This window comes from Camellia sinensis, chromosome 14, assembly GCF_055761805.1.
Source record: "Camellia sinensis isolate YWXY chromosome 14, ASM5576180v1, whole genome shotgun sequence".
Lineage (NCBI taxonomy): Eukaryota > Viridiplantae > Streptophyta > Magnoliopsida > Ericales > Theaceae > Camellia > Camellia sinensis.
In genome coordinates, this window is record NC_138974.1 from 116,757,902 (window position 1) to 116,780,922 (window position 23,021).

A 23,021-nucleotide genomic window follows, 5' to 3' on the forward strand; every position below is an offset into this window, starting at 1 on the left:
AGTCGTTGCTAGAAGAAAAACATAATATAAACAATTCCTTATCTAGGACCTATTATAGAGGCCCTAACATGGAAATGGATACTGCTGAAATTGTATGCAAAAAACCACATGTATGTGATGCCTTAGTTGGAAAAGAAACCGCAATATATCATCAGCTTAAAAAGAAAGAATTTCATAGAAAATACGCTTTTGATATTTCTAAAGCTGATGAACTATTTGATCATTTATTAGCAGTACAGTTTCTAAAGCTCTCTAAAAGAGTGGTTATGCCAACTTCGAATGAGTTAAATGGTAAAATGTATTGTAAATGGCATAATAGTTGGTCTCATTCTACTAAAAACTACTTTATTTTTCGAGACAGGATTCAGAAGCAGATCAAGAAGGGCAGGCTTTAGTTCCCAGCCAAGGCTGAGAAGACAATGGAAATTGACAAAGACTCTTTTCCAGAGGTAAATGAAGTGGAAACTAATGTTGGAGTTCTAGACTCAATTATTCAGGCTTTAGAAAAAGGCTTGAATCTCAGAGAATTTGATGTTTTAGACGTCCAGATGAATGAAATGAGGCAAGAACTTGCTTCGAACGAAAGGAAGTCATCCCAAAAGACTAAAGAAGTTGGCTTTTTACATGGCTAGAAATAGTCTAATCACTCAGCGAACACATGTACTGTGGAGACTTCGATTGTCTAGAGAGTTTGTCCTAGGTGCAGGAAAGGTTACAAGTGGGTCAAAGGAATACCTGAAAAGGTCAGTCCCAGAGACAACACTCCAAACTTTGTAACCAGGAGACCTAGAAGCAAGCTATGCCAAACTTATGCCCATATGAAGTAGTGGCTCCTTCTCAAATGATAACTTGGGGCATAAGAAGGGAAATGAGATGATCATTCAGAGGCAGAACCCATGGAGATTTGAGAACATAATCCTTCTGCAAATCATATAGGGAGAGAGGACTTGAGAGAAGTCCAGAAGTTGGTCCTTCAAGACCAAACACTCCTTACACAAGTTGAAGGCAAGTGTATTCCTAGGTACGAAGAGTCCCAAATTCGTTTGTTTTGCAGACTAGGTCGAAGGTAAGGCATACTAAACCTTAACAAGATTAGAAATTGAAGATGGTTACGCCACCTCCTATAGCGCCTAACCAATGGTTCATGTTAAAAGATCCAAAGAGTAGGCAACCAGATTTGGTGCCCATTCTCTCTAGATCACAAAGGAGAAAGATCCAAAGGAAATTCACTAGGTATTGGAAAGAACTCCAAGACTTTGTCAAAATAATCCCAAGAGGGGGGAAGGGTAGAGACAAAGGGGTTGAGAAAGTGCATGTGAGATACAATCACGCTCAAGAAAAAATAAAACAATTGGCCTGAATTCATGCTGAATTAATAACTGAAGAAAATGTCAGTCTAGCAGGCTTGTCTAAGGCCTTAATGGAGACTGAATCTGAGTTTGAAAATTCAAAAATCTAGCCAGATGGCTTACAAGAAATTGAAGATGATTTGTTCGAAACTATGATGGTTGAACAAACCAAGCTCGTTAATCTGAAATTGGCTATTTCTATGAAAATAGTGGGAGACCGAAGTCTTAAAGGAGCTTAGAACGTTCAAACTGGTTAGAGGCATAAAGTGAGCCAATCTAAATTCAATTTGGCTCATTACCTATTGTTGACATAAATATGGTGTATGTTTTGCCTCGCAGGTTGAAAGAAGATCCCAAGCAAAGGAGAAGCCTATCAATTAAAGAATTAGTTGAATCAGATGAAAAGGTTTCTATCCCAGAGACTAAGATGGTGGAGGAGACAAACTCTGAAGAAACAATGGAGATGGAGGTTCAAGAGGCTACACCTTACTATCCTTGTGAATACCCAACTCTAAGCATGACTCAGCACATCAAGCCCTTGTACATCAAGGCCCATTTTGATGGAGTATTAATGAGTAAGGTATTGGTGGATAATGGAGTAACAGTCAACTTGTTGCCCAAAGCCTCTTTGAAGAAGTTGGGTTTGAAAAACCCAAAACTTATCCCAACTAGCACCTCCATAGCAGGGTTCATAGGAGACAAACAAATGGCTAAGGAATCCTACTAGTTAACCTCAATGTGGGGTTCAAAAGTTGTGTTACAAATTTCCTTGCCGTAGATAGCAAGGCTAAGTATAATGTCCTACTAGGAAGAGATTGGATACATACTAACAAGTGTGTGCTATTCTCATTACACCAAAAGATCATCATGCTTTGAGAGATGAAGAAATAGAAGAGATACAAGTAGACCCTCAATTATTCACATCTTATGCATATTTCACAGAGGCAAAGCTATATAAATAGCGGGTGATATCTCTGAGTGTGCTGAAGACTCAGGGTGAGGATGTAGAACATGGTATAGACAATGACGTGGCTTACCTAAAACAGAGGATCCAAGATGGTTTGGATAAGCCAGCATGCAATAAGGACGAGTTAAATGATTGGCTTTGAATCTAAAACAATGTAACAAGCCTTATTATTGGCTTCGAATAACTTATTGGCCTTAAATATTGAAACCAGAATTCTAGGAGATGAAATTTTCTGTGCAAACTTTGCCAATAAAGATGATAAAGGGAAACAACAAGAAGTTGAATCACCTGAAAAACTAAAAGAGTCTGAAGTCTAAGAAAGCTTAACAACTAAGGCTCAAGACCCTTTAGAAGAAGTAAATTTAGAATGAAAAGTAGCTTTGAATCCAACCTTCATTAGTGCTTGGATAGACCCAATTTCTAAAGCTAGATTGTTAGCTTTATTGAAAGAATATAAAGACTGCTTTGCTTGGGACTATAGTGAGCTACCTAGATTGGATAGGCAGCTAGTGGAACATAGGATTCCTAATGGCAACTCTTAAAGTCAAAGAAGAAATTTCCAAGTTACACTACAACAAAAAAGGCCTTTGGTGACAAACTGATTTTGTCTCCAAACATCAAATTTTTGTTACTAAAGTGATCTGTGACGAAAAAAATTTGTCACCACGTTTGTTGCCTATACGTTGTCGCTGAAAGTACCTGGTGACGAAAAACAGTTTCACCGCCTATTTTTCATTTTTGGCAACGAAATGTTTCGTCTCCAAATGCTGCATTTTTCATCCTCTAAAACATCAATTTCGTCACCAAAACTAAATAATATTTTATTTTAATTGTTTTTTGTGACGAAATATTTTGTCACCAAATAGATTTTAGTGACGAAAGTTTTCCTCACCAATGATATGGATTAAGGTGACAAAAAAATTCGTCACTAAAATGAGCAGAAAAGCAAATTCTTCAATGACAAAAAACATTTTGTCACCAAATATTTCAATTTAGCGACGAAATATTCAGCAAATGTGACAAAATTATTTGTTTGGTACTATATCATTAGTGACAAAATTATTTGTCATGTTTTTTGAAAACTAATAGTGACATTTTTTATTTCGTCGCTAATAAAAATTAAAAAATTTGAAAATGGGGGTCCTATTTTTGAATTAAATTTAACCTGTTCATCTGAAAATTCCCTGCGCATTTCAATAACCTGTTCAATAAAATATCTATTACAAATCAATACAAAAATCTGTTCATTTTCATAAACATCACAATCGAATTTCAGCACTACCCACAAAAATATAATATCAACCGCATGCGGATTACCAAACACGTCTCCTAATATCCACAAAAAACATGTCTACTAATATCAACAAAAATAAAATATCAAGTGCGGATAACGAAACATGACCTGTAATACCAACAAAAATATAAAATTTACAACGCAACCAAAATACAAGTAAGGTAATATGAACAAAAACACAAAATGAGCTAGCTTCTACTCTCCAAATTACCAAACATGTCCATATCAAATCTCGAATCTGCAAAAAAATGAAACACAAAAAAAGAAAAAAGAATGCAAGTTAGACAATTATTATCTTATCAATAAAATATACAATTTAACATACATTTTACGACTTAGTTTTCAAATCGGGAGTCCGGTGCTAGTTCCGTAAGTTTCCATAACTTACATTGGTCCCTCCCGACGTGTTTGAGGTGTTTCCCGGGCCTTCTCGTGCCTGTTACACAATTTTGGGCCTCGATGGTCTATTTTCAAGCTTAAGTGTGAAAAAGTGCATTTTTGGACTTAGTTTTTGAACCGAGAGTCCCGTGCTAGTTTCGTAAGTTTCCACAACTCACATTGGTCCCTCCCGAGGTGTTTGACGTGTTCCCCATGCCGTCTCGTGGCCGTTGCACGATTTTGGCCTCCGATGGCCTATTTTTAAGCTTAAGTGTGTAAAAGTGCATTTTTGGACTTAGTTTTCAAACCGGGAGTCCCGTGCTAGTTCCGTAAGTTTCCACAACTAACATTGGTCCCTCCCGAGGTGTTTGAGGTTTTACCCAGGCCGTCTTGTGGCTGTTACACGATTTTGGCACTCGAAGGTCTATTTTCAAGCTTAAGTGTGAAAAAATGCTTTTTTGGACTTAGTTTTCAAACCGGGAGTCCCATGCTAGTTCCATAAGTTTCCACAACTAACATTGGTCCCTCCCAAGATGTTTGAGGTGTTACCTGGCCCGTCTCGTGGCTGTTGCACGATTTTGGCCTCCGATGACCTATTTTCAAGCTTAAGTGTAAAAAAGTACATTTTTGGACTTAATTTTCAAACCGGGTGTCCCGTGCTAGTTCCATAAGTTTCCACAACTCACATTGGTCCCTCCCGAGGTGTTTGAGGAGTTACCCTGGCCGTCTCATGGCTGTTACACGATTTTGGCCCCCGAAGGCCTATTTTCAAGCTTAAGTGTGAAAAAGTGCATTTTTGGACTTAGTTTTCAAGCCAGGAGTCCCATGCTAGTTCTGTAAGTTTCCACAACTCACATTGGTCCGTCCCAAGGTGTTTGAGGTGTTCCCCGGGCCGTCTCCTGGCTGTTGCATGATTTTAGCCTCCGATGGCCTATTTTCAAACTTAAGTATGAAAAAGTGCATTTTTAGACTTAGTTTTCGAACCGGGAGTCCCGTGCTAGTTCCATAAGTTTCCACAACTTACTTTGGTCTCTCCCGAGGTGTTTGAGGTGTTACCCGGGCCGTCTCGCGGCTGTTACACGATTTTGGCCGCCGAAGGCCTATTTTCAAGCTTAAGTGTGAAAAAATACATTTTTGGACTTAGTTTTCATACCGGTAGTCCCGTGCTAGTTCCGTAAGGTTCCATAACTCACATTGGTCCCTCCTAACGTGTTTGAGGAGTTCCTCAGGCTGACTCGTGGCTATTGCACGATTTTGGCCTCCGATGGCCTATTTTAAAGCTTAAGTGTGAAAAAGTGCATTTTTGGACTTAGTTTTCGAACCGGGAGTCCCGTGCTAGTTCTGTAAGTTTTCACAACTTACTTTGGTCCCTCCTGAGGTGTTCGGAGTGTTACCCGGGCCGTCTCGTGGTTGTTACACGATTTTGGCACCCGAAGGCCTATTTTCAAGCTTAAGTGTGAAAAAATGTATTTTTGGAGTTAGTTTTCAAACCGGGAGTCCCGTGCTAGTTCCATAAGTTTCCACAACTTATTTTGGTCCCTCCTGAGGTGTTTGACGTGTTACCCAGGCCGTCTCATGGCTGTTACACGATTTTGGCCCTCGAAGGCCTATTTTCAAGCTTAAGTGTGAAAAAATGCATTTTTTGACTTAGTTTTCAAGCCGGGAGTCCCGTGCTACTTCCGTAAGTTCCCACAACTCACATTGGTTCCTCTCGAGGTTTTTGACGTGTTCCCTGGGCCGACTCGTGGCTGTTGCACGATTTTGGCCTCCGATGGCCTATTTTCAAGCTTAAGTGTGAAAAAGTGCATTTTTGGACTTAGTTTTTGAACTGGGAGTCTCGTGCTAGTTCCGTAAATTTTCATAACTTACTTTGGTCCCTCCCGAGGTGTTTGACGTGTTACTCGGGCCGTCTCGTGGCTACGACACAATTTTGGCCGCCGAAACCTTATTTTCAAGCTTAAGTGTGAAAAAATACATTTTTGGACTTAGTTTTCAAACCGGGAGTCCCGTGCTAGTTTCGTAAGTTTCCACAACTCACATTGGTCTGTCCTGAGGTCTTTGAGGTGTTACCCAAGCCGTCTCGTGACTGTTGCATGATTTTGGCCTCCGATGGCCTATTTTCAAGTTGAAGTGTGAAAAAGTGCATTTTTGAACTTAGTTTACGAACTGGGAGTCCCGTGCTAGTTCCGTAAGTTTCCACAACTTACATCGGTCCCTCCCGAGGTGTTTGAGGTGTTACCCGGGCCGTCTTGTGGCTGTTACACGATTTTGGCCGCCGAAAGCCTATTTTCAAGCTTAAGTTTGAAAAAGTGCATTTTTGGAGTTAGTTTTCAAATCGGGATTCCTGTGCTAGTTCCATAAGTTTTCACAACTCACATTGGTCCATCCCGAGGTGTTTGAGTTGTTACCCAGGCCGTCTCGTGGCTGTTGCATGATTTTGGCCTTCGATGGCCTATTTTCAAGTTTAAGTGTGAAAAAGTGCTTTTTTTGGACTTAGTTTACGAACCAGGAGTCTCGTGCTAGTTTCGTAAGTTTCCGCAACTTACTTTGGTCCCTCTCGATGTGTTTGAGGTGTTACCCAGGCCGTCTCGGGGCTGTTACACGATTTTGGCCCCCGAAGGCCTACTTTCAAGCTTAGGTGTGAAAAAGTGCATTTTTGAACTTAGTTTTCAAACCGGGAATCCCCAGCTAGTTCCGTATGTTTCCACAACTCACGTTGGTCCCTCCCGAGGTGTTTGAGGTGTTCCTCGTGCCGTCTCGTGGCTGTTGCACGATTTTGGCCTCCGATGGCCTATTTTCTAGCTTAAGTGTGAAAGAGTGCATTTTTGGACTTAGTTTTCGAACCAGGTGTTTGAAGCTCAGATAGATGTTGGATAGAGTCTATTCCCAGGCCTTAGTCTCTAAAAACAAGGCCTCATAATGAGCTGGGATTAACATTTATCATCATCGCACTACCATACTTTTTAGATCTCGAATTTCACAAATTTATTACTAAAAATACAATTTTTTTACACAAATTCTCACTTTTCTTTCTTTTCCTCACAAAATCGAAGATCCAAATTCAAATCAACATACATATATACGTAGTTTATATATATATATATATATATAGAGAGAGAGAGAGAGAGAGAAAGAGAGAGAAAGAGACCTGGGCTAGAATTCGACTAATACAGAGGCATTTTTGGACTGAGTTTTGGACTTAGTTAAGCATAAGTGTGAAAAAAATGCATTTTTGAGGTGTTACCCGGGACGTCTCGTGGCTGTTACACGATTTTGGCCCCCGAAGGCCTATGTTCAAGCTTAAGTGTGAAAAAATAAATTTTTGTACTTAGTTTTCAAATCGGGAGTCCCGTGCTTGTTCCGTAAGTTTCCATAACTCACATTGGTCCCTCCCGAGTTGTTTGAGTTGTTCCTCGGGCCGACTCGTGGTTGTTGCATGATTTTGGCCTCCAATGGCCTATTTTCAAGTTTAAGTGTGAAAAAGTGTAATTTTGGACTTAATTTTCGAACCAGGAGTCCCGTGCTAGTTGCGTAAGTTTTCACAACTTATTTTGGTCCCTCCCAAGGTGTTTGAGGTGTTACCTGAGCCGTCTTGTGGCTGTTACACGATTTTGGCTCCCGAAGGCCTATTTTCCAGCTTAAGTGTGAAAAAGTGCATTTTTGGACTTAGTTTTAAAATCGGGAGTCTTGTGCTAGTTCCGTAAGTTTTCACAACTCACATTGGTCCCTCCCGAGGTGTTTGAGGTGTTCCCCAGGCCGTCTCGTGGCTGTTGCACAATTTTGGCCTCCGATGGCCTATTTTCAAGCTTAAGTGTGAAAAAGTGCACTTTTGGACTTAGTTTTCGAACCGGAAGTCCCGTGCTAGTTCCGTAAGTTTTCACAACTTACTTTGGTCCCTCCCGAGGTGTTTGGGGTGTTACCCGGGCCGTCTCATGGCTGTTACACGATTTTAGCTACCGAAGGCCTATTTTCAAACTTAAGTGTGAAAAAGTGCATTTTTGGACTTAGTTTTCAAACCGGGAGTCCTATGCTAGTTCCGTAAGTTTCCACAACTCACATTGGTCCCTCCCGAGGTGGTTGAGGTGTTCCCCGGGCCGTCTCGTGAATGTTGCACGATTTTGGCCTCCGACGGCCTATTTTCTAGTTTAAGTGTGAAAAAGTACATTTTTGGACTTCGATTTCAAACCGTGAGTCCCGTGCTAGGTCCGTATGTTTCCACAACTTACTTTGCTCCCTCCCAAGATTTTTGAGGTGTTACCCGAAACGTCTCGTGGTCGCTACACGATTTTGGCTCCCGATGGCCTATTTTCAAGCTTAAGTGTGAAAAAATGCATTTTTGGACTTAGTTTTGAAACTGGGAGTCCCGTGCTAGTTCCGTAAGTTTCCACAACTCACATTGGTCCCTCCCGAGGTTTTTGAGGTGTTCCCCGGGCCGTCTCGTGGCTGTTGCATGATTTTAGCCTCCTATGGCCTATTTTCAAGCTTAAGTGTGAAAAAGTGCATTTTTGGACTTAGTTTTTGAACCGGGAGTCCCATGCTAGTTTTGTAAGTTTCTAAAACTTAATTTGGTCCCTCCCGAGGTGTTTGAGGTGTTACCCAAGCCATCTCGTGGCTGATACACAATTTTGGCCCTCGAAGGCCTATTTTCAAGCTTAAGTGTGAAAAAATGCATTTTTGAACTTAGTTTTCTAACCGGGAGTCCCGTGCTAGCTCCATAAGTTTTCACAACTCACATTGGTCCCTCCCTGGGTGTTTGAGGTGTTCCCTGTGCCGTCTCATGGCTGTTGCACGATTTTGCCCTCCGATGGCCTATTTTCAAGCTTAAGTGTGTAAAAGTGCATTTTTGGACTTAGTTTTCGAACCGGGCGTCCCATACAAGTTCCGTAAGTTTTCACAACTTACTTTGGTCCCTCCAGAGGTGTTTAAGGTGTTACCCGGGCCGTCTCGTGACTGTTACATGATTTTGGCTGTCGAAGGCCTATTTTCAAGCTTAAATGTGAAAAAGTGCATTGTTGGACTTAGTTTTCAAACCAAGAGTCCTGTGCTAGTTCCGTAAGTTTCCATAGCTCACATTAGTCCGTCCCGAGGTGTTTGAGGTGTCACCCAAGCCGTCTCGTAGCTGTTGCACGATTTTGGCCTCCGATGGCCTGTTCTCAAGTTTAAGCGTAAAAAAGTGCATTTTTGGACTTAGTTTACGAACCGGGAGTCCCGTGCTAGTCCCGTAAGTTTCCACAACTAACATTGGTCCGTCTTGAGGTGTTGGAGGTGTTACCCAGGCCGTCTCGTGGCTATTGCACAATTTTGGCCTCCGAGGGCCTATTTTCAAGTTTTAGTGTGAAAAAGTGTATTTTTGGACTTAGTTTACGAACCAGGAGTCCCATGCTAGTTCCCTAAGTTTCACAACTTATTTTACTCTCTCCTTAGGTGTTTAAGGTGTTACCCAGGCCATCTCGTGGCTGTTACATGATTTTGGCCCCCGAAGGCCTATTTTCAAGCTTAAGTGTGAAAAAGTGCATTTTTGAACTTAGTTTTCAAACCGGGAGTCCCGTGCTAGTTCTGTAAGTTTCGAAAACTCACATTTGTCCCTCCTGAGGTGTTTGAGGTGTTCCCCAGGCCATCTCGTGGCTGTTCCACGATTTTGGCCTCCGATGGCCAATTTTCAAGCTTAAGTATGAAAAAGTACATTTTTGGACTTAGTTTTCGAACTGGGAGTCCCGTGCTAGTTTTGTAAGTTTCCAAAACTTAATTTGGTCCCTCCCGAGCTGTTTGAGGTGTTACCCGGGCCATCTCGTGGCTGATACACAATTTTGGCCCCCGAAGGCCTATTTTCAAGCTTAAGTGTGAAAAAGTGCATTTTTGAACTTAGTTTTCAAACCGGGAGTCCCGTGCTAGCTCCGTAAGTTTCCACAACTCACATTGGTCCCTCCCTAGGTGTTTGAGGTGTTCCCTGTGCCGTCTCGTGGCTGTTGCATGATTTTGGCCTCCGATGGCCTATTTTCAAGCTTAAGTGTATAAAAGTGCATTTTTGGACTTAGTTTTCGAACCGGGAGTCCCGTGCTAGTTCTGTAAGTTTTCACAACTTACTTGGGTCCCTCCCGAGGTGTTTGAGGTGTTTCCCGGGCCGTCTTGTGGCTATTATACAATTTTGGCCCCCGAAGGTCTACTTTCAAGCTTAAGCGTGAAAAAATACATTTTTGGACTTAGTTTTCAAACCGGGAGTCGCGTGCTAGTTCCGTAAATTTTCACAACTCACATTGGTCCCTTCTGAGGTGTTTGAGGTGTTCCCTAGGCTGACTCATAGCTGTTGCACGATTTTGGCCTCCGATGGCCTATTTTCAAGCTTAAGTGTGAAAAAGTGCATTTTTGGACTTAGTTTTCAAACCGGGAGTCCCGTGCTAGTTCCTTAAGTTTCCACAACTTTCTTTGGTCCCTCCCGAGGTGTTTGAGATTTTACCCAGGCCGTCTCATGGCTGTTACACGATTTTGGCACCCAAAGTTCTATTTTCAAGTTTAAGTGTGAAAAAATACATTTTTGGACTTAGTTTTCAAACCGAGAGTCCCGTGCTAGTTCCGTAAGTTTCCACAGCTAACATTGTTCCCTCCCGAGGTTTTTGAGGTATTACCCAGGCCATCTCATGGCTATTACACGATTTTGGCACCCGAAGGTCTATTTTCAAGCTTCAGTGTGAAAAAATGCCTTTTTGGACTTAGTTTTCAAACCGGGAGTCCCATGCTAGTTCCATAAGTTTCCACAACTAACATTGGTCCCTCCCGAGGTGTTTGAGGTGTTACCTGGCCCGTCTCGTGGCTGTTGCACGATTTTGGCCTCCGATGGCTTATTTTCAAGCTTAAGTGTAAAAAAGTGCATTTTTGGACTTAGTTTTCAAACCGGGTGTCCCGTGCTAGTTCCGTAAGTTTCCACAACTCACATTGGTCCCTCCCGAGGTGTTTGAGGTGTTACGCTGGCCGTCTCGTGGTTATTACACGATTTTGGCCCCCGAAGGCCTATGTTCGAGCTTAAGTGTGAAAAAGTGCATTTTTGGACTTAGTTTTCAAGTCGGGAGTCCTGTGCTAGTTCTGTAAGTTTCCACAACTCACATTGGTCTCCCCCGAGATATTTGAGGTGTTTCCCGGGCCATCTCGTGGCTGATACACAATTTTGGCCCCCGAAGGCCTATTTTCAAGCTTAAGTGTGAAAAAGTGTATTTTTTAACTTAGTTTTCAAACTGGTAGTCCCGTACTAGCTCCGTAAATTTTCACAACTCACATTGGTCCCTCCCTAGGTGTTTGAGGTGTTCCATGTGTCGTCTCGTGGCTGTTGTACGATTTTGGTCTCCGATGGCCTATTTTCAACCTTAAGTGTGGAAAAGTGCATTTTTGGACTTAGTTTTCGAACCGGGAGTCCCGTGCTAGTTCTGTAAGTTTCCGCAACTTACTTGGGTCCCTCCTGAGGTGTTTGAGGTGTTACCCGGGCCGTCTTGTGACTGTTACACAATTTTGACCCCCGAAGGTCTACTTTCAAGCTTAAGTATGAAAAAATACATTTTTGAACTTAGTTTTCAAATCGGGAGTCCCGTGCTAGTTCCATAAATTTTCACAACTCACATTGGTCCCTTCTGAGGTGTTTGAGGTGTTCCCTAGGCTGACTCGTAGCTGTTAAACGATTTTGGCCTCCGATGGCCTATTTTCAAGCTTAAATGTGAAAAAGTGTATTTTTGGACTTAGTTTTCAAACCGGGAGTCTCGTGCTAGTTCCTTAAGTTTCCACAACTTTCTTTGGTCCCTCCCAAGGTGTTTGAGATTTTACCCAGGCCGTCTCATGGCTGTTACACGATTTTGGCACCCGAAGATCTATTTTCAAGTTTAAGTGTGAAAAAATGCATTTTTGGACTTAGTTTTCAAACCAGGAGTCCCGTGCTAGTTCCGTAAGTTTCCACAACTGACATTGGTCCCTCCCGAGGTGTTTGAGATTTTACCCAGGCTATCTCGTGGCTATTATACGATTTTGGCACTCGAAGGTCTATTTTCAAGCTTCAGTGTGAAAAAATGCCTTTTTGGACTTAGTTTTCAAACCGGGAGTCCCATGCTAGTTCCATAAGTTTCCACAACTAACATTGGTCCCTCCCGAGGTGTTTGAGGTGTTACCCGGCCCGTCTCATGGCTGTTGCACAATTTTGGCCTCCGACGGTATATTTTCAAGCTTAAGTGTGAAAAAGTGCATTTTTGGACTTAGTTTTCAAACCCGGTGTCCCGTGCTAGTTCCTTAAGTTTCCACAACTCACATTGGTCCCTCCCAAGGTGTTTGAGGTGTTACACTGGCCGTCTCGTGGCTGTTACACGATTTTGGCCCCCGAAGGCCTATTTTCGAGCTTAAGTGTGAAAAAGTGCATTTTTGGACTTAGTTTTCAAGTCGGGAGTCCCGTGCTAGTTCTGTAAGTTTCCACAACTCACATTGGTCTCCCCCGAGATGTTTGAGGTGTTCCCCAGGCCGTCTCGTGGCTGTTGCACGATTTTGGCCTCCAATGGCGTATTTTCAAGCTTAAGTGTGAAAAAGTATATTTTTTGACTTTGTTTTCGAACCGGGAGTCCCGTGCTAGTTCCGTAAGTTTCCACAACTTATTTTGGTCCCTTCCGAGGTGTTTGAGGTGTTACTCGGGCCGTCTCGTGGCTGTGACACGATTTTGGCCCCTGAAGGCCTATTTTCAAGCTTAAGTGTGAAAAAGTACATTTTTGGACTTAGTTTTCAAACCGGATATCCCGTGCTAGTTCCGTAAGTTTCTACAACTCACATTGGTCCCTCCCGAGGTGTTTGAGGTGTTACCCGGGCCGTCTTGTGGCTGTTGCACAATTTTGGCCTCCGATGGCCTATTTTCAAGCTTAAGTGTGAAAAAGTACATTTTTGGAATTAGTTTTCGAACCGGGAGTCCTGTGCTAATTCCGTAAGTTTCCACAACTTACTTTGTTCCCTCCCGAAGTGTTTGAGTTGTTACCCGGGCTGTCTCGTGGCTGTTGCACGATTTTTGTCTTCGAAGGCCTATTTTCAAGCTTAAGTGTGAAAAAGTATATTTTTGAATTTAGTTTTCGAACCGGGAGTCCCATGCTAGTTCGACAACATACTTATAGCACTACCACATCCCATGATTCGAAATATCACCATTTCCAATAGAAGTATCTTTCCATAGAATGGATGATTAATCAGCTACTGTTCTGAAGACTTTAATAGTTCCAACATCTACAAGAAGGTAGATTTTGGCAAAAAAGGTGCACTTATTGATGGAGCTCACAAGTGAATGGTTCTCACACTCCACAGTTGCAATTACAAAAGATCAATTTAGATGATAATATTTAGCCATTATGCAATTCTTTTTATTTATGCACATCAATTTTCATCCCGTGAGCCTCTTCTGATTCAATCTCCCCATCACTCCAAAAGTTAAGAACAAAACCAACTCTAGTGTGAAAGAATTTTCTAATATGAATTTAATTCTCTTTCCGCATACCTGCATATCATGGAAATCCCTTCCAGCATGCGGATTAGCTTCAAATAGTGAAAGCAGATATAGATGTAAAAAGTATCTGGAATCACACTTATTCCCCACAGCCAAAAGTTGTGAAACAACTTTTGATGCAGTGATTAAGTCTTTGTGTTGGGTCAACAATGGTACTGCACGTTTGTAATCTGTCATCATCAGTTGGACAACCTACACATTCATAGATTACAAAAGAAAGTGTCAATAAAGAAGTTTCAGTGTTCTCTTTGAATTTTTCCTTTCTAGGTAGCAATTGATAATGATTACAATAACAACAACAGAAACAAAAAGAAAATCAAGGAAATGGGCAATTTCAAGCTTAGATATGATACGAACCAAAAAAATCACCTAATGTGGTAACATACACATACCTTTTCACGAAGAGCATTATGTAAGTTATGTTTTTCGAGAAAGTCAAATATATTTGGCTTTTTAAGGTGAAGAATAAAAGAAAATTAAATAGTAAGGAAACAACCAAGTTAATGTCAAGAAACTAGTATAGCCAGAGCTTGATTTTGCAGAGCATCATGTGAGTGTATTCAGTAGTGTAACTACTTTAAGCTGTTGCTGGTTTTCTACGTAAACTATGCAAGACTCCATATAGAGCACTTACATTAGCATATAGTGCAAAAGCTTTCTCGTACCGTCCATCAATTACATACAACTCTGCTAGTGCCTGACATGGTAAAGTAATTCATAATGGAAAAGATGTAATAATAACCAAAATTCGTAATCAATATCAAGATAACAATGTTCATACTGACCTCTGCTAGTGCATCAGTCATGGATGAAGTATTAAGCTGAGGTTTTATGGCTGAGATAATAGGCAAAGCAGAATAAATTACAGGCGACCAAGATTTGACAGTTGACAAGAGATCCTTGTAAAAAGATGGATTTGTTGTCAGAGCAACAAGAGCTACCTGTAGATGATTAACAAAAACCGCTAAGACCTTTATTTCCAATTTAGCAAGTCCAAAGAGCATATGAAGTATCAAATTAAGTTTTTAGGAAATGTCAAATATTGCATACCTCATAAGCAGTATCACGTAACCTCGGGTTTTCAGTTGGTATGTATGAAACCAATACAAGAAGCAGACGAAGATGAGCAAAGTAGAAAACCCATCTTTGAGAAATAACCCACTGCTAGTTATTAAAAATAAATTTACAGGAGAGTCATACTTAATAGTGTTTAGTACCTCTCCCATGCTGAAACCGATCCTCGCAACAATTTGGGACATAATGATGCGGCTTCAATATATTTCCTTTCCACAATCAAATGATCATGATAGCTAGACCCCACCTGCATACATAGTGGACAAATTGAAAATGTATTACTACCGATACTAGAATATAATATGGAACTATGGAAGGAAATACATAGCAAAGTTTAGTTATTGTCCACATGTACAGGAAAAAGATTTTGCAATTGCAACAATCAAAACTGACAACAGGAGATAGTGAAAACAGACATACTATGGCTACAAAAATGACTATCCGAACGTCATAAATGGAAATGGCATATATAACCAATTGTCAAGGACTAGGCACCATCTTTTATCTAGAAAATGACTAGATTTTAATTTTAACCACCTCATACTTCGGGGGAGTTGGAATGCCTAATGTGGCTCTTTCATTTTTTAGAAGCACAATGCCCTTAAAAGGCTTTAATTTGGAGCCACAAAAGAGGCATGAATTTTGGTTCGTAAAGGTTTGGAGCATTGAATTATTTATGCTATGGAGGGATTTCAGTGGGTTGATCATTTTCTTGGCTTTGTTGCCGAATAAGTATTTAGGCCATAAAGGCAATTGTTTTGAATTTCCAAATGTTAGCATTTGGGGCATAAAGGCCATTATTTTGAATTTTGAAATGTTGGGCCTTAGACAAGTATCCAGTGCATTAAATTGAGCATAGTTTTTGGTCCCAAAACAACATGATCCTGCTAGGACACTTTCAAACTATTCATGCTATGAACATATGCAACCCATATGCCTCATGAACTAGGTGATTCATGATTATAACATTAGGTATTAATTGACATATTCACAAAGTAACCCAGAATGACTAAAAATAACAACACATAAATAGCCTACTTCCAAAAAATAAGAGAATCTAGACAAATTGTAGGTTTCTATATTACATTGTTTCCATGAAAATATGGGAAATAAAATGTAAACATTTCATATGTACATCATGCATCAATTACTTATTTAGTAAGTAATACAATGCAAATAAATAAATGAACTGTTAAACTAAAATCAAACATAAATACCTTATCAAGAAGCTCACTTCATCCCTGCCCAGCTTCAACTGCTGCTAAAGCTTTTTCATGCCATCCATGTTGAAGAAGCCAAGAAATATGATATGTTGTATCCCTAGCAATCAACAAGAAATTGCATTTGTAAATCAACAGAGTTTGTGATTTTTAATATGGCATAGGAGATGATATAATGGCAAAACAAACAATGCGAGCAGTAAAGGAATCAAAATTATGCTTTTAAATCCCACAATTTTTTCTATAAAGGTGAATTAAAATTTAAAGCATTCCATTTTCAGGCAATTCACTCACCATATTAAGATGACATACACTTAAATTCATTAAATAAAAAATTCATTGAACTCACTAAAACTAATTGATGAATTCTACACTTGTCTGCTCAAGCACCCCCCAACCAACTGGGACACGTATCTGCTCATGCACCTTCTTAATTTGTTTCACCATTTTCCTATTTTTCAATAAGAACTTCCAGATTTGTTTCACTTTTATCTACCTTCTCACAAACTTGAAGTATTCAGATTTAGATATCCATAAATGGTGGGGAGCCTATGCTTAATTGGAATTCTAAAGATACTACATTTGGTGAGCAAACATATGAAAAAGATGAGAAATGGGGGAGAACTTTAAACAGATAACTCCTAATGTTTGCATAATAATCATCTCATGAACTAAACTTGACAGATAGCATTAAGCAGTGATTGGATTCACAAGTGCGAAAAAAGTGTCTTCTTACTTTATAGATAAGATAGCATATAGATTGATATAATTAACGATAATGCTAAAAACAAACCTTAGGGCTGTTATTAGTGTTGAAAAATGTGCAAAGTGTATTGAAATATGTAAAAAGTGAATAAAAAAATATGAAAGTATTTTGGATATGTGAAAAGTGTATTCGGATTATAAATATTCTGGCCTTTTGTGATGTAATTAATTATCAATAGGAAAATTACATGCTGACATTCTATTAAAATAGAAACTAAGGAAAGATAAAATTGAACTAACCTAGGTTTTGCAATAACTACATCCTTTGGGGATACAATATAGTATAATGGCTCATCACCAGCAGCCCACTGCCCACCTGCATAGTTGCTACCTACATAAAAATGCATAAGTATTACCACTGTTTGAATGCAAATTCATAAACTCTTGGACACTTTTACCTGAGAATGGAGCATGAGCAAGGGCATAATCCTTTGCCTTGTAATGCTCAAAGCCATGGACAAATAGTGCATCTGTTGCAAGCTCATCATTGTTCCATGTGACTGCACGCACTTCCGGTCTCTGAGCATTTCCCCGCTCACAACAAATTTCTACATCTTAACACTTATCATGTAAACTACTGACTTCTACCTATCTATATTTATATAGAAATATGATAGTGTTCTAGTACTATAGAATAAATTGAATAAAGTAATAGAACTGAACCGTAAAGGCCACGTTTGTTTGGGCGGACTGGATTAGGTTGGATTAGAATTCCTATGACTAATAGTCCTAGGACTATGAGTCCTTTGGATTACGTATCCTATCCTATGTTTGGATTGAGTTAGGATTATAAGGAGGGATTAATAAAATATTATCCAATCTGATGTTTGTTTAAGGGGATTTGAATGAATTGGACATGACAAGATATAGGATATCCAATATATTGACCATAATACCCCTATTATAATTAATGTAAAATTTTGCACTAAAATGAGTAATAATTTTTAAAAAGCAAATTTTCATATTGTTGCTCCACATCCATTTTGATTCATTTGAACAAAATTTAACCCACTTTTTTTTAATAGAAAAAATAAAAAATAATTCAACTATAAAATTTATATTTACATAAGCAACCATTTTAAAAAATACATATTTTAATCATCTAATCATTCATTGCCCAAATTCAAAAAAGTATTTATTTGAACAAAATTTAACCCCCACTTATTTTTTAATAGAAAAAAATCAAAAATCATTCAACTATAAAATTTATATATACACAAGCAATCATTAAAAGATATGCCCTATTATTTTAATCATCCAACCATTCACTGCCCAAATTCAAAAAGGCATTTATTTAAACAAAATTTAACTCTCTTTTTTTTCGAACAAAAAAATATCAAAAATCATTCACCTATGAAATTGTAGAAATATAAATCTACCATTCATCATTTCAAAATAAGCATTTCAAGTAGCATATTGCAACATAAAGTAGCAAAATATGAGTAGTTCAACAAAAAAAAGTAGCAAAAAGTCAAGTCCTTATTACATGCATTAGAGTAATCAAAAAAACTAAGTACGTAGAAGGACATAAAAGAGCCCCGAGTCTATCATGGAGCACTCCTACGTAGCAACCTCATCACCCACCTTAGTTTGTCATCATGTGTCAAGCTGAAGAACATGTCGAGCTTTTAAGCACTTTGTGATATGATCTCACAAGCATCTAGCCTTTCATCAAGAGTAATTGGCAACTTAATGAGTTCATCATTCAAACTTGCCCGTTTAGATGCGAGATCATGTTCATAACCCATTCTTCGACCAATGAAATCCAACTTTTCATTGGTGGCAGAAAATACCTCACCCAACTTGTTAGCAATCATGGACAACTGTAGACGCGCCCGCGTGGGGCCCTCGCTACAGTTCGGACTCGATTCGTGTCACGGTTCTTAATCTGAACCAAAAAGTCCAAATCCGGCAAATCGTTTTGAGAAACAGATTTTTGAAAAGAAGTGCCAAACATGGATTGCTTTGCCAGATACAGAGTCGCCACCTGAATATTTTAAAATAGGAGAATTTAGGAAACCCTGACTCGGTGCCAAAGGCCACGTGTCCGTCATCACCAAAGTTGCCTCGGCTTGGGAACTTGGGTACGATTGGGGAAGGTCAGCTATGAGCACCCCCTCTCGCCTGATCCGAAGATCGGCCTCTACTAGCCATGATATCCGTTTTTTAAAACATTATGTGTTCTTATTCCGGTTATTAGCCTAGAATTACTATGTTATGCGCACAGCAAACAAGTATAGACTAGATTGCCTAATTTGGGAATAAGCATTGCATATCCGTTTGTTTTGGAAAATGTTTTGGAATTTGCTACTCGCAAGTAGGCTAAAACACGGATTTCAACGAGCTATTCCAACTCAGACAATCCAACCTTCACCCACAGGCATTCAAAAAGTTATATCACATAAGCAGCTAGCCTCATGGTAATCATTCTATCATGGCAACACCCACACGCATGCAAGGATGCTAAAGCATAAATACTTACATCGTACTCCGTGACAAAACAAAAACTAGTTAGTAATCATATGCATGATCCTAGTTCATGTTTTAAATGTCGAATGCAACGCATACGGAGTGTCACTAGAGTAGGCTCGGCTAGTCTATGAATGACATGCGAAAAATGCACAAGTAGCATGTATTCAAGTTAGATTTGAAGTACTAATGCAGTTAGCATGATGCGCCGAGCCCGGTGCATGCAATACTGATGAATGATGCACGCATGCATAGCATAAGGTATGCTAAATTAAACATGTCCTATTACTAACCATCAAAGCAGGTAAGTAAAAGGGAGAAAGAAGTGGGGGTTGGAAGACATGCACACACTCACCCACACTTATTACAAATTCGCCCTCGCTCGGAGGGACCAAAAAAATAATACAATTCGAATAATGAATTAACTATCCTAGCTAATTAATTATTACAGACCAACTAAATTAATTAAACAAATTAATTAATTTAAGAAAGCAAGAAAAAATGGGCCTCGGGAAGAGGGCTCAACGCACGCGTGCTCGGGTCTTGCTCGGAAGTCCACTGCCATGCATAGGCCGCCTCTGTTTTCCCTGCTTTGCCTCTTTGAAGACTGCCAAAGTCTCAGAATTGCTTCCCTGGACATTGGGAGACACCACCGGCTGAGTAGAATAGCCACCGGCAGTGGTATGTAATCATCGGCTATTGGTGAAGCTATCGGCCACCAATGGATTGCCGGTCGGCACTAAACACTGCCGGTCGGCAAATAATGTCTGCAGAACCTGCAATTGACAGCAGCAGAGGGCAAGGCATAGCATGGCATTGCAATTCAAGCCATATATGCACCAATCATGTCCCTTATCATGTTAGTGACTCAAAGGGACATGCTCCTTGGTTCTCGGACCATCAAGCGCGCATTTCAATGCGTGATGGCCCAAAGAATCAAGTGTGCATTTTTGATATGGAATGCAATGCACACCAACAAACCAAAGCCCAATTCCTATCACTAGATCAAGGAGCAAGACATGCATGCTAGATGCAATGCAACCTAGGCATGCAAGCTAAGGATGCAACATGGGAATGCAAGATGTACATGCAAGCATGCAAACAAACATGCAAGGTAAGCATGCAAGCAAGCAAAGGATGGACTTAAGCATGATTTAGGCGGCTCTAATTAGGCCCAAAACAGTGGCCATAAGTGCTATGAAATGAGGACTAAACACACATACACACATGCACATGTTAAAGGGCTAACACTCAAGCACAAAAGGGCAACTCTCAAGCACGCTTGAAAGAGGCATAGCATGGACTAATGGCATGCAAGGTAAGCATTGAAAATCATGTTACAAAAGGTGCTAAGCCAATTAAACAAGATAAACAAGGCATGCAAACAAAGCCAAAAACCCAAGACAAGCCAAGAGGCTTAAACCAAGACTAAGTCAACCAAGCCTCACAAGGCTAAGAGGACTTAAAATAGGTCTAATGCGAACCTAAACAACACCCAAGGGACACCTAGATGGCATCTAAGTGGCTCAAATTCAAAAGCATGCACAATGACCAAAACATGGAGCATGCAAGACAAGCTTTCAAAGCTTCGAAGGGGCATCCAAGGCAAGCATACAAGCATGTTAAAGGGACTGAAATAACATGGCAAATGGTCCCAACCCACTAAATTAAGGCAAGGATGCATGCTATACATTCACACACTTAAGGCCAACAAACCAAAAATGTAAAGGGGCTATACTAAGCATGCCAAAGTCGACCCAAACAACTATGGACAGACCTCAAACATAGCAAAATAAGCATGAAAGCTTCACAAGGCTAAGCCTAAAACATGCTAGAATAATGGTTTACAACCTAAGGCATGTTAAGGCAACAAAATGGCATTACAAGGCATGTATGCTAAGCAAGCATGATGTACCAAAACCAACTAAAAACAGAGGCATATTATGACATAATAAGCACAAAAATCAGCTAAGGCATGGTCAACAAGAGCCTAAGCTAGGTGCTCCCTCAAGAGGCCAAAAATTGTCCTTTTCAAGGACAACAGGGAGAGGGGGTGACCCTCTCCTTCTTGGGACCTCAAGGCACCATCCTCACCTCTGAAATCCCTCAAGATTTCAGTGGTGAGGAGGCCCAAACACCAAGGTCTCGGAGCTCACTCAAAATGGCACAAAATGGAGCCTTACAAGGCTTAAGAGGGGTCAAACAACCTCAAACCACAAAACACTCTAAACAAACTATTTAGAGGGCCTAAAAACAGAACTTTTTTATGTTATATACTAAATAGAAAAACAATTTCAAGGTAGGCAAAAATACAATGCAAAAATGGGGAATAAATGGACAAACTTCTTACCCTTGAAGACCTTCTTCACAAATGGTGGACCAGCTGCTTCCTTGAGCTTAAACCAGCCCCAAAACTCCAAGAACAGACCTCTGGTTCTTCAGAACCAAGAAAAGGTGTAACACTATGTGTTTGTGTGCAATAGTGAGCCTAAACACACACTAAACACAAGAGGAAGAGAGATATAGAGCTAGGATAGAGACAAACCCTAACCCTAGAACTCAAACCCTAAAATGGCTATCTAAAATGTCTAACCCCTTTCAACAAGAGAGAAGACCTCTCTTTATAGAGCTTTTTGTCTTGTAAAGCTTACAAGACAAGCTTCTAAAGAGAGAGCACGTGTATGGAGGGGAGCCAAATGCAAGACAGCTGTGTCAAAATATCTACAAAAGCAGATGCACAGTAGTCAGCCGGCCAAAGATGCAATTGACCAAAAAAAGATAGCCGACTGGCCATCTATAGTGCCAGCCGGCCAAATATTTGGCCGGTGGCCACAAAACACAGCGATGGCCTCAAGCCACGGCCGGTGATGGGTGGGGATAGTCTACAAGCCCTACCCTGCCTCTCAAAGGCAAAACACAAGTGTTTGGTGTCAAACCAAGCACAAAACAGTCAAGTCGAGAGGTCCTGCGACGAGGCGTGCTACCAAGGCTTCCGGGAACTCAAGATGAACACAAACATGGATAATCACCAAGTGTTCCAATGGTGACGTCCAAGTCTTGAGGACGGTCAAAAATGGGGTGTCTACAACAACCCTTCCACTACATCATCATTGCCTCTAGGCCTCTTCTTGTTGTCATTCTTTTTTGTAGAACTTTTAGGTGGTCGTTGACTTGATGGGCTGGAGCAATTTATTCCCTCGCCGATATGACTACTAATATCCACATGTTCAAGAAATGTGCCATCATTGTCACGACCCAAACCCGGCCCTATGGGTTTAGCACCGTAACCGGCCAGTAATCCGAGATTACCGAAGGCCTGCTTAACAGTAATACAGTAAAACAGAGTACAGGGCCTGGCGGAAGCCAATACAGTAAATAAATAGTGTCCATTGAGCTGTGACAGTCTGTATGCCAAAAAGATTTTTCATACATTCATACATAAACAGTGCAGGACAGTATGTACAATATTCACATCCATTCAAACTAGGGACTCAACCCTTCATAACAGTACAGAAAACATTCCGTCTGTGCAAAACAGTACGGTCTATACAAAATTTACAGTCACACAGTACAGGGACCTAATCCCTTTATAACAGTACCGTAGTCCAAACAGTATGGAGACAGACGGGGGAAAACAAACAAAACACCCCTAAGCCATGGCATGGCAACTCGGAACCTCACAGTGAGGCGCAAAGGCTGGCTTGACAAAACTGGAGTAACCCTGACGCCTCTAGCTGCGGTCTGGTGCCTGTACACCTACATATATATATGAGCAGTGAGCTAAAGCCCAGTGAATAACATAAAGCGTAAAGGGGTTTAGAATGAATGTCCTTACAGTAATGAAAACAGTTCATTTCAATCAGTAATTCAGTTGCTCAGTACAGTAAGCAGTCATATGTGGTACATCCATTAGCATAACAGTAACAGTAGGTCTTAAAAGACCGAACAGTAATGATGGCCATCAGTCAGTAAACAGTAGTGGTTCCACAAGGAAACC

The 23,021-nt window shown here is 40.4% G+C and overlaps 1 protein-coding gene and 1 non-coding gene across 2 annotated transcripts; both read right to left on the minus strand.

The window, feature by feature from the left end:
• Positions 1 to 3,547: 3,547 nt before the first annotated feature.
• Positions 3,548 to 22,193, minus strand: LOC114284962 (vacuolar protein sorting-associated protein 41 homolog). Its single transcript, XM_082907253.1, has 8 exons — positions 16,954 to 22,193; positions 16,796 to 16,886; positions 15,788 to 15,890; positions 14,714 to 14,817; positions 14,282 to 14,437; positions 14,131 to 14,193; positions 13,488 to 13,688; positions 3,548 to 3,848 (listed from the first exon to the last, which is right to left on the minus strand). The coding sequence occupies exons 4-8, from the start codon at positions 14,753 to 14,755 to the stop codon at positions 3,630 to 3,632; spliced, it is 681 nt and encodes a 226-aa protein (XP_082763379.1). The 5' UTR covers positions 14,756 to 14,817; positions 15,788 to 15,890; positions 16,796 to 16,886; positions 16,954 to 22,193; the 3' UTR covers positions 3,548 to 3,629.
• On the minus strand, positions 6,839 to 6,947 carry LOC114284969 (small nucleolar RNA snoR69Y). Its single transcript, XR_003637120.2, has one exon. It is a non-coding gene; the product is annotated as a small nucleolar RNA snoR69Y (small nucleolar RNA).
• Positions 22,194 to 23,021: the final 828 nt, after the last annotated feature.

Bases quoted from the DNA above. Each gene is read 5' to 3' on its own strand.
- LOC114284962 (XM_082907253.1), bottom strand. From the start codon at position 14,755: ATGTCCCAAATTGTTGCGAGGATCGGTTTCAGCATGGGAGAG. The intron at 13,689-14,130 runs GTAAGTGCTCTA...ATGAATGTGTAG, and splicing joins CTTTTGCACTATATGCTAAT to GTTGTCCAACTGATGATGAC. The intron at 3,849-13,487 runs GTATGCGGAAAG...ATTTTTTTGCAG, and splicing joins GGGATTTCCATGATATGCAG to ATTCGAGATTTGATATGGAC.